Source organism: Megascapheus bottae, chromosome 19 (assembly GCF_031878675.1).
Source record: "Megascapheus bottae isolate mThoBot1 chromosome 19, mThoBot2.hap1, whole genome shotgun sequence".
NCBI lineage: Eukaryota > Metazoa > Chordata > Mammalia > Rodentia > Geomyidae > Megascapheus > Megascapheus bottae.
Genome location: NC_143527.1, coordinates 38,223,763 through 38,235,784, shown reverse-complemented (window position 1 = coordinate 38,235,784; position 12,022 = coordinate 38,223,763). Strand labels below are relative to the sequence as shown.

The 12,022-nt window shown below is 44.6% G+C and overlaps 1 protein-coding gene across 3 annotated transcripts in view; it reads left to right on the top strand.

Annotated features, from left to right (window-relative positions):
- The first annotated feature begins 1,021 nt into the window (after positions 1–1,021).
- The window catches only part of Enosf1 (enolase superfamily member 1), a 31,284-nt gene continuing 20,283 nt past the window's right edge, over positions 1,022–12,022 (top strand). The window contains exons 1-3 of one of the 3 annotated variants that reach the window (XM_090353368.1): positions 1,022–1,127; positions 6,122–6,230; positions 11,392–11,462. In XM_090353368.1, coding sequence (XP_090209494.1) covers positions 1,044–1,127; positions 6,122–6,230; positions 11,392–11,462 — 264 coding nt within the window. In that variant the 5' untranslated portion in view covers positions 1,022–1,043. Of the gene's footprint in view, positions 1,128–6,121; positions 6,231–11,346; positions 11,463–12,022 lie in introns of all 3 variants that reach the window. The other 2 variants (XM_090353367.1, XM_090353369.1) reach the window with 2 other exon arrangements.

Genomic DNA, 12,022 nt, shown 5'->3' with positions numbered 1-12,022 from the left:
TACATCCAGTGTACACTGTGTAAACCTGAAGTATTTACTTGAGGGTAGGGATGGGAGGGGGAATTGGGTAGAACAATGGAAGCAGTGCCACTGATCAAGAACATTGTATGTACTCATAACCTGACATAGAATTGAAGCCTCATTATTATTATCTCTTTGAACAGTGATAATAATAATGAAAATTCCAGAAAGAAGCCAAACCGATAGGCCAGTCTTCCTAGGACAATAAAACATTTTAAGTGTACAGGTAGTATATGGAGATTAACTACTTGATAAAGAGCTTTATAGCAATTATTGTTTAAAGTTATAAAAATTGTATTAAAAATAATTTCCCAGAGCCTGGCACTAGCACTCAGTGGTTTACACCTGTAAACCTCGCTAGTTGGGAAATGAGGACTAAGCTTCCAAACCAGCTGAAGCAGAAAAGTCCACAAGATTCCATCTCAACAGAAACGTTGCTTTACGTCAATCATCCCAGAAAAGGCAGGAAGGAAACAATTTCCAAATGCACAAGGAGAGAAATCGAGACCCCCATCTTAAAAATAATCTGCAGAAGTGGAATAGTGGCTTAGCAGCAGAGAGCCTGCCTAACCCTGAGTGGAAGAAGGAAGAGGAAAAGGAGGAGGAGGAGCGGGGAGGGAGGAAAGGGAGAGGAATAGGGAGAGGAAGAATGAAAGGGATGGAGGGAGGGAATAGATAAGGAAATGAAAGGAAAGAAGGCTTTCAGACCCTGAGAAGGCTAATATATGTGAGATGCAGACTGCATGTGGTGCCTCATTCTCGTCCAGCGTCCACTGAGACCCTGGTGGAACGCACTGTGAGCAGCGCAGTGGCAGAGGATCATACTGGTAGGGGCAGAGCTCCGATCTGCGCCGGTAGCCCCAGCAAGGTCACGTCCAGGTCGCGGCCACGCCCCCTTCGCGGCACGCCCAATCATCGCCCTCCGCTCGACGCCCCGCCCTGGGAGGCCCCGCCCCCGCCTCGAGGTCCCTCAGCGTAGCTGAGATCCGGGACCCGTGCCTGGGGTGCGCGCGGCTGACGACATGGTTCGCGGCAGGATCTCCCGGCTCTCGGTTCGCGACGTGCGCTTCCCCACGTCGCTGAGGGGCCACGGCTCGGACGCCATGGTAAGCACTGACCAACCACCCGGGGTCGACGCCCAGGCCCGCGGCGGGTATTCACCGGTCCGGTGCAGCTGGGCCCAGAAGCCACCTCTAGTCCCGAAGGAAATAAACAGCCGGGGGCCCCGCGCCCTCCCGCTCTTGTTTTCGTTGCCCGCGATTGCCGTGCCTGGGCTTTCTGGAAAGGGTGGAAGGTGTGCTGTGCAACTAGTGGGTTTTGCTCAGCGCAGCTCCCCGCCACCCCGAGCGGCGTCCTGGACGCTCCCTGGCGGGGAGCTGAGGGCATCGACCGGAATGGCGCCCCCGGAAGCCTCCCCGCCCCACCCTGCTGTGTGGCCTGAGGAAGACCCCAGGCTCTCTGGGCCTCGAGGGTCCATCCGTGAAATGGAAAAACAAAACAAAAAACCGAGTAGCTCGCCCGAGACTCCTGTGCCCACCCGCTTGTTCGAAAGGATTTGCCACCGTCGAGTTAGGCCTTTGGCGTGCCAAGGCCCTGAGTTCTAAACCTCGTGCGCCTGCCCAGCAAGTGCAAGGCCCCAAGTTCACAACCTCGTGCAATTAACAGAGAGACGGAGGCATGTCAGCTGTGTGTGTGTTTAGACAGAGATGGAAGCCAAGAAGATTAGAGGAACTCTTTTCCCACCCTTCCTCAATTGTCTCCCCAAATGTGTAAGCAGTGCTTCCTAGATATCTTGAGTGCAGCAGGTGTTTCTATGGGGCTTGGTGCTGGATCCTTACCCTCCACCGGTGAGACAGCTATACTAAGTGAAAAGTAAAGTTGTCTTGAAATGCAGTGCATGTATAGAAGGAAGGGAGGAAGGATACCAGGGACCTTTTTTTTTTTTTTTTTTTTTTTTTTTTTTTTTTTTTTTGCCAGTCCTGGGCTTGAGCTCAGGGCCTGAGCACTGTCCTTGGACTTTCTCAAGGCTAGAGCTCTACCACTTGAGCCTCAGCACCACTTCTGGCTTTTTGCTATGTATGTGGGGTACCGAGGAATCGAACCCGGGTCTTCGTGCATGCTAGGCAAGCACTCTACCACTAGGCCAAACTCCCGGCCCCGATACCAGGGATTCTTAAATCACAGTGTCAGCTTTTACTTCCAAAACTGGCTAGAGAGCAAACTGGTGTTCATTACATTCTCTGTTTCCCGGTGAACCTGAAGTTTTTGTAGGCTATAGCCCTCTCAGAATATGCTGAAGGTATTGAATGCAAAATAATGTCTTTTAGCCAGGGGTTCACTCCCCCTGTATGTGTGTGTATGTGAGCGCTGGAGAATTGAAGCCAGGACATGTCATTCTTCTACTTGGGCCCTCCCTCTTCCTGTCTCAGCCCCCCCCCCCTTTTGTTTTTCTTTACATCAGTGTTGGAGTTTGAACTCAAAGTCGCTTACCAAGCAGGAACTCTGTTTGATGAGCCATGCCTCCCTCCAGGCTCTCTGTGTGTGTGTGTGTGTGTGTGTGTGTGTGTGTGTGTGTGTGTGTGTGTGTGTGTGTGTGTGTGTGTGTGTGTGTGTGTGTTAGCTATCTTTTTTTTCTTTTTGTGGTAGTGGTACTAGGACTTAAACTTAAGGTCTTGTGCTTTTGCTCACATTTGTTGTTGTTGTTGTTATTCAAGTCTGGCACTTGACCTCTTGAGCCAGGACTCCAGTGTGGCATTTTTTGCTGGATTGGAGATACACTCACATTTTTCTTCTCTGGCTGGCATTGAATCATGATCCTGAGATCTCAACTACTCCTGAGTAGCTCAGATTACAGGGATATGATTATTTTATTCTTTCGAGATAGACTCTCCCTTCTTGCTTAGGTGAGTGCTTCCAGTTTTTGCTTCCCATCTTAGCTGGAATGACCAGTGTGATCCACTACATCTAGTATCTTCTGTTGAGATGTGATCTCCCAGCTTTTCTCTCCAGACTGACCTGGAACTATAATTCTCTCAATCCTAACCCCACAAAACTAGGACAGCAGGTTCACTTATTGTGCCCCACTATGGATTGAGAGGAGATTTTGTGAAATTTTCTGTACTAGTATCACACTTTATCCTGCATTGTAAACTCTACATATCCTTTCTTCTATTATGGAAAATTGCTTTTGAAAATCCCATCATAATTCTTTGTGGATTTCCAAATAACTGAAATTTTACCAACTTATAAAATCCAAAGTTCTAACTGAGAACAACTGCCTTTGCCCCTGTGAATTTTAGCAAGCTTGGTTGACTCATCTGTACACTGGGACATTAGTATCCACTTCAGATACATAAATGAGTGCCTCAGTAGAACCCAACACAGAAAATGCTCGCAAGACAGAAGGGCCAGTCCTGGTCAGCACATTATTCCTTGCATTTAATGATATTGAAGCAGGACTGAGTAACCAGAACTTGACTGAATTTGTCAGGTGTTAAGTTTAACACCTGGGCAAGTTTAAGAGATGGAATTTGTTTATGGGTACATGTTAGTGTATGAACTCTGGATGAGGGGACATCTGATAGCTGTGTTACAAGTTCATAAACACTTGAGTGTTGCTCTTCAGGAGGGAGGTGAGTGTGCTGTGCTGATACTCAGAGCCTTGTGTGTAGAATGCCACTTGGCAGTTTTCCACATGAAGGCTTCATTCCCCTTTAAGGAGTGCTGGGCTCAGCACATCCCTGCTTCTCAGCAGTCAGCAGGAAAGGAAGCCTTCCTGATGAGAAGCAGAACATTTCTTTTGGAAAGAGCCCTGAAACTGACATTATAATTTCTTTTCTTTTCTTTTTTGTTGGTCATGGGCTTGAACTCAGGGGCCTGGGCGCTGTCCCTGAGCTCTTTAGCTTAAAGCTATCGCTCTACCACTTAAGCCATCGCACCACTTCCAGTTTTCTGGTGGAAATAAGGACATTAGTGCCTGGGTTGGCTTTGAACCTCAGTCCTCAGATCTCAGCCTCTTGAGTAGCTAGAATTACAGGCATGAGCCACTGGTGCCTGGCTTGACCTTATAATTTCTTAAAGCTTCTTTTAGGATTTTTCTTTTTCCCATTTGGTGGTATTGGCATTTGAACTTGGGACCATGCATTTGCAAAGCAGGCATTCTACCCAGCTCTTTATGCACATTAGTTATTTTTCAGGTAAGGTCTTGTACTGCATTTGGCCTGGACTCACCTTGGACCACAAACTACATGCTATGACTCCTGTGTAGCTGAGAAGTGAAGCACTGTTCCTAGCTTGTTTGTTGACATGGGGAGTGTTCTAATTTTTTTCTAGGGCTCTAGTCTTAAACCAAGATGAAGCCCCATCTCCCAGGTAGCTGGGATTATAGGAATGGACTGGCACATGTGGGCTTTTTATTATGGTTTCTTACTGGCCTTGTTAAAAACAAGAGGTGCTTTGCCCTGCAGGTATTTGCTAGTTGCTTGCTTCCTAGCACTTCTCAGAAAGGTCCACAGCTGTGAGCTCATAGTCCAGCTGACCCGTGATCATCTCTATCAGTACTGTTCTTCTTTGCTCATTGTCTGTGAGCTCCTGGGGGTTCTCTGCTTCAGCTCTGAGTCTGTGCTCTTAGCCGTCAGTGATGTTGGATAGTGTTCCTGAGAAGACTGGAGACACGCCTACCCTTGATCCCACAGATTTTCAGCCTTAAAGTAGTGGCAAGACCCTGTCTGAAAAAAACAATTAGTCAGGTGCCAGTGACTCATATGTGTAATCCTAACTACTCAGGAAGCTGTGATTTGAATTTTGAAGCTAGCCCAGACAGGAAAGTTTGTAAGACTCTTACCTCCCATTAACCAGCAAAAAGCTGAAAGTGGAAGTATGGCCCATGAGGCAGAGTGCCAGCCTTGAATGAAAAAGCTAAGCACACTGGCTCTGAGTTCAAGACCCAGTACTGGCACAAATAAAAACTTTAAATTTTTACAAAGGCTGGGAGCATACCTCAAATGGTAGAGTACTTGTCTAGCATCTGTGAAGCCCTGGGTTTAACCTCCAGCATAGCAGCCCCAACAACAGAAAAATTCAGAATTGAGCTGAATACTGGTTTTCAAAATCATTGTAAACTGGTGTGAAGATTCGTACATGCATTTTCTGTGCTTCCTGGCAGCCCTGGGGTGAGCAGCTTTGCTCTGCCTCATATTTCTGTGCTGTGATGCCCTGCCACCTTCAGCCCAAAGCAGTGGACCAGATGCTGGCCATAAACTCAAGCCTCCACAACTCAGATGAAAATGTCATTCCTCCTTTAACAACAGAGCATTCATTTAGGGCTTGAAGTGCAGCTCAGTGGTAGAGTTTGAGCTTAGTATGCACAAGGTCCTGGGTTCAATCCTGTCCCATCCCCAAATGTGTATACTATACTTATAAAACCAATGTGAACCTTTTTTTTTTTTTGCATTTTTTATTGTAATTAGTAAAAGGGTTACATGATGTTTGCCAGATAAAAGGTGCATTAATTCATATACATTGATACCCTTTCACATGTCTTGGTACCCATTTCCCTCCCCCCCCACACCCCACACCCGTCTTGGTTTTCCCCCCTTCCCTATCAAATTTCAAATAACCAAATACAAATAAATTCAATATATCAGATAACAAAGTGAGATACTATAACAATATGAAATAACCAAGGGACCAATGTGAACCTTTATGAGCACTTTCTCTTGGTCTATTCAGAACTCCTGATTGACTTTGGTTTCTACTAATTGTCACATATGATTGGGGCCCTTCTTGCATAGTCCTCATTACAATTTCTATTCTTGGTTGTTTTATGCCAGTACTGGGGCTTGAACTCAGGGCCCTGACACTCTCCTTTAGCTTTTTCCCTTTTCCTCTTGATTCACACCTCCACTTGTAGCTTTTTGTTGATTAACTGAAGATCATAAAGACATGTGCCTTTCTGCCTGGGCTGGCTTCAGTCTGTGATCCTCAGATCTGAGCTTCCTGAATAGCTAGGATTACAGGTGGGAGCTACCAGCAACCTGGTTGCATTTTTCTATTCTTTCGTGTCATTCTCATGGTACTCTCGGCTTCCAAACACCTGCAGCACACGGATCCTGATTACTCAGCAGCCTATGTTGTCATAGAAACGGACGCAGAAGATGGACTCAAGGGCTGTGGCATTACCTTCACTCTAGGGAAGGGCACCGAAATTGGTGAGTTGGGGCTCTTGAGGAGCCATGATGCTTCCTTTTCCATGTTTTTCTCTGTCTTTAAACACATTACATTGTTAGTAGTTTTGCTAGGAGAAGTTTAAATGCAGGGGCTCTTGGCCTCTCCTCTTGGAGTCATGTATAGACTGCTGCACACTCCTTCACTCTGGGTCCATTTCTGTGTCAGATGGTAAACTGCCAGCCTGTTACTCACCTGCTCTTAACTCATGACTACATAGGGCCTTGAGTACCTGGAACAGATCAGTGACCAAGGTTGAAGAGAGGGAATGGTGGTGAACTCAGGCAGCAAGGCTCATTGTGATGTATGCTGAGTGTACTCAGACCACAGGTTGTTTTACAGCATGTTCATTTCAAGAGTAGAGTCTTTAGGGGTGCACATTGTACAAACACCCCTAGCCTGAAGACCCTGAACAGAATGGAATGCTTCTCAGAGCTGGACAGGTGATGTTGAGGTCTGTCTGGAAATAAGGCCCAACCCACCACTGTGATGGTAGGAGCACTTAGTGTCCAGATCAGTTAAATGCAGCCTTCACTGGTTACAAAATCCATATACTTCATTCACAATTCAAGAAGCATAAAAGGTGACCTTTGCCAGATGGCTTTCAACGCATCATTAGAGACTGAAGCTGAGTTGTGACAGGTTGAAGAGTAAAGGCCAAGGAAGGAAAACAGCTTCTCCACCATGAGTGTGGGCCCTTACCTTCTATATGTGCACAATCCACCCTTCAGCTAAGTGGGGGAAAGGTCTTGTGGTAGGGAAAGTTTTAAAAATGCCTTCTCTAGTACCCAACAGAGGGCTGGTTACACAGCAGCTCTTAAGGCAAGTCTGTAGAAGACTGATTCCCTGGATGACCAGGGAGAAGCTGCAGTGGATACACCCCTCCCGCCCCCATGCACACTTACTCTATTTTTTGCCTAATCCTTGGGCTTCAAATCAGGGTCTGGATACTGTCCCTGAGCTTTTTTTCCCCCTCAAGGCTAGTAGTACTATACCACTTGAGCCACAGTTCCACTTCTTGCTTCTTCTTAGAGATGAGTTTCATGTGTATTCCTGCTAGGTCTGGCTTTGAATTGCAATTGTCAGATCTCAGACTCTGGCTCAGGCCAGAGTCACCAGCACTGAGCTTTTCACTCACTGTTAGAATTCCTGTTATTAGTATGTACAAGTTGCAGAGAGAGGGACTGCTTCCCTCCAGGGAACACACAGGACAGACCCCCACAGGAGATGAGTCACAAATGAGTCCTCCCTCCTCCTCCACCCCACTTCCAAGGGTGATTTCCTGTAAAAACCTTCCTCAACGTAGTAATGGCTGACTGAGGTACATTTGAGAGCTGTTTCAGCATCTCTGCAACTCTAATTGCCCCTGGCTAGGTATTGAGCACTTTAGGAAGCTGATGTCCTTTTCTTCATACCACAAACCTTATAGCATGGCCCCCAAAGGTTTCATAAACCACACAGTGAGTTTATAAAGCATCGGAGAGGCCATTGAAATTGCTGTTAACAGCCGAATTTGAGCTTCATGCACTTGGATACCCAGCGGAGGGACCTGCCCTGAGACTGAGCTCTGGTAGAATGAGCTGTGCTCTATGATCCCCTCTTAACCCACCCCCAGTCATGATAAATGTCTTGGGCATGGGTAAGCCAACTTCTATCTCTTTAATGATTTTAATATGTGCTCTGTTGTGCTAATAATGTTGGCTACTGCCTTTTCCAGACCACAGTGTGACAGATCTGTTTTGACTTTGACCTTGCTACATATTTAATATGAGTCACCGCTATCTCATTAACCATTACATGGTACTCACACCAAAGGTGAGAAATCTGCTATCTCATCTGGGTCTCCAGCATCCTTGATCAACCCACTTCACCTAATCAGGAGGAGACAGAGATAAGAGAGATGAGAGATGGTGAGACAGTGAAACACTGCTTACTTCACTGCCATGAAGTAAGTGCTGAAAGTGAAAGATAGGGAGGGAAGGCTATTTTCTAGTGCATAGACTATACCAGTGTCATTTTTCATTGTTTTTCCAAACATTTTTATTCACTTATTCATTTTTTTCTCCTGCTTTTTTAAGTGTTTTAAATGGCTTCATTCTTATAGAGGAGTTTTAAGTTCACAGCAAAATTGAGCTATAGATGTCTCCCAGTTTGCCTGATTATTGTCACCCCCTACCCGAGTGGTACAGTTGTGGTAATGCCCTGTGGTCACACTATGTCCACAGTAAACACTGGGATTCACTCTTGGTATCGTCTGTGAGTTTAGACAAATGTGAAAGGTCATGTATAGTGTAAGCCAAGCTAGTTTACCAAAAGAAAAGAAACATTAATTGGAACAACTTCTAAAATATATAGCCATAAAGGTTCATGTCACTGCCAGGGCTCTAATACCTATGGTCATCCACGAGTCTTATTGAATGTTCAGCCAGGCCTGGGGGGTCCTCGGTCACAGGAGAAAACCCTAAGACAGCAAGCCAGCTACCTTTCAAGGACTGGTTTTCTGAAGATAAATCTCCACCCATCCCATAAAATATGAAAACCTAAATTGTTCTACATTGGGATCAGATACCCCAGTCCAAATTTCTAATGAATGTAGCAAAATTTATTTAACTTCTTGCCCTTGTGATGACCAAGGAAACTCACCTGCTACAGATAATTTATTTCTTAGAGCCATGGAGAATGAAGTCATCCTTAGCTTTTGTGAGAAGCATTTTCTATTGTGATGCAAGCCACAGCAGTCAGTGACTTCCAACAATAAGGCCAATCTGTATATTGATAATGATAGACTACCCTCACCCTGGGTTATTGATGTACTGGTCAGATTGCTTTTAAGCCTAAGAACATCAGCCATCAAGAAACAAGGATAATTCTGTATTCTCCTAATCTGAGGAGTAAATTATAGGAGGAGTGGCCCTGGTTGGGAATGGTGGTATATTCCATCAATAAAACCCCAGGAAACCTAAAATAGCTGGTTCATACCTGAACCTACACCCATCCACAAGTGTGTGGACTTCAAGAGCTGGCTCAGAGGCTAGGCACATCCTAGGAGTATGTCAGGCTTCTTTCAGAATGTTGATCCCGTAGGACCTGAGTGTGCCCCATAACTATCTTAGTAAGTGACCTAAAGATTTTACTGTAGTACAATACCAAACAGTAAGTGATCAGATATTTTACAATAAATTGATTGCCTTGGGTTAAGTGATGGTTTTATGTATTGCAATTCATAGCTAGACCTAGCAGGAATATATACAAAACTCATCTCTAAGAAGAAGCAAGAAGTGGAGCTGTGGCTCAAGTGGTATAGTACTACTAGCCTTGAGGGGAAAAAAAAAAAGCTCAGGAACAGTATCCAGACCCTGACTTGGAGCCCAAGGACTAGGCAAAAATAAAGTAGAGTAAGTGTGCATGTGTGTGGGGATGGGAGGGGTGTATGTGTCCACTGCAGCTTCTCCCTGGTCATCCAGGGAATCAGTCTTCTACAGACTTGCCTTAAGAGCTGCTATGTAACCAGCCCTCTGCTGGGTACTAGAGAAAGCATTTTTAAAAGGAAGAAATATGACAAAAACAGTTCTACCTACAAGGAGCACAGAAAGTCATTGGACAGACAGACTAAAAGGCAGGGTCACAGGGTACTGTTAGAATTCCTGTTATTAGTATGTACAAGTTGCAGAGAGAGGGACTGCTTCCCTCCAGGGAACACACAGGACAGACCCCCAGAGGAGATGAGTCACAAATGAGTCCTCCCTCCTCCTCCAGCCCACTTCCAAGGGGTGATGTCCTGCACATACATTGTTTCCTAGAATGTACAAAGGATAGGTCTTGTGAATATAATTTATTAATATTTTCCATCATTCCCTTCTAAGTATCAAACTGAGGGTCTCACACATGCTAGATAGGTTTAAATTACTGAGTGATGTCCCCAATCCCTCTTCATCTTAAGCAATGAATCCTTTTAAAGCACCAAAATTAATTAATTCATGGTAATACTAGGGAAAATTAAGTTTATCCTTCAAATGTTTATGAAGATAGTGTTTTATGTACGTTAATGTTTCATATATAAATATTATGCTAGTTGAAAATTAATTTATTTGATTTTGGGGGAGGGGTGGGAAGGCAAGATCTTTTGCCCATGTAGCTTATGCAATCCCAGTCTCAGTGCTAGTTTAAATTACAGGCATGCATCAGCACCACCCTTGGTTTTATTTCGTCTTTAATAGTGTGTTATATATCCAAGTATTTCCTATACTTGTCCATATTGAAGGTATTTCTCTTTTCTTTCTTTCTTTCTATTTATTTATTTAATTTTTGCCAATCTTAGGGCATGAACTCAGGGGCAGAGTACTATCCTTGGGCTTTCTCAAGGCTAATGCTCTACCACTTGAGCCACAGCACCACTTCTGACTTCTTTTTCTATGTATGTGGTACGAAGGAATTGAACCTGGGTCTTTATGCATGCTAGGTGAGCACTCTACCACTAGGCTAAATTCCTTGCCCTCTTTTTATCTTACTATTATTACTTTTTAATTTCTGGTCAGTTATGGGGCTTGAACTCAGGACCTCGGCACTGTCCCTGAGTTTTTTCTGCTCAAGGCTAGTGTTAAACCACTTTGAGACACAGTACCACAGTTCTAGTTTTCTGATCATTAATTGGAGGTAAAAGATTCTTACAGACTTTCCTGCCCAGGCAGGCTTTGAACTGCCTCCTGAGATCTCAGTCTCCTGAGATCTAATTCTATAGTTTCTATTCTGTAGGACTACTGAACTTAGAAAGGTTTGGCGTTGAATCTCATAGTCTGAACACCTTTTCCCCAGTGAATAGGAAAATAATTTGGAACCATATAAACTTGCAGATCTATAGTTTTCCACACAACAAGCAAACAAAATATATTTGCTCTAGTCAGAAAATTTAGCTCAGTGATTGAACTGTTCCCACTGTGGGATATTAGTTGTGAATGACAGAAGATGTATTTAGAGTAATTTTACAAAGCGCGTCCATTTGGTAGCTAAGCCTTGTCCACAAAATATCTACACTACTTGTAGTATTTTCATATTTTGTCTGTATATTAAAACATGAACACAGATGAAATCCTTCTTTAATAGTTGTCTGTGCTGTGAATGCCCTTGCCCACCATGTACTTCACAAAGACCTCAGGGACATTGTTGGGGACTTCAGAGGCTTCTACCGGCAGCTGACCAGTGATGGGCAACTCAGATGGGTAAGGATCCTATTTTCTAAAAAGATTGTATAAATAATGTCACTTAAACTCTATGGTGTCTTTTGATTGCCACCAATGTGAAACTAGACATGGGTTTACAATTTTAAAATAAAACATTTCATTCACATACATTAGGGCTTGAGGTATTCAGCTCATCATTTTTTTTTTTTTGCCAGCCCTGGGGCTTGAACTCAGGGCCTAAGCACTGTCCTTGGGCTTTCTCAAGACTAGTGCTCTACCACTTGAGCCACAGCACCATTTCTGGCTTTTTCTATGTATGTGGTACCCAGGAATCGAACCTGGGTCTTCATGCATGCGAGCCAAGAACTCTACCACTAGGCCAAACTCCCGGCCCTCATTAATGTCTACAGTACTTTGTTCTTTTCTGTAAGACTTGAGCCTGGATGCAGTTGGATCCTGGGAGCACCCTGTCCTTGTATACTCTTCCTCCCACTTACCAGGCTTAGAACACGTGATCTAGAGGATAAAAGGCTAGATGAGTAACCTCTTCTAAGGAGAGAGAACCTTATTGGAGGAGTCATTCAGGAAAGAAACAGAAG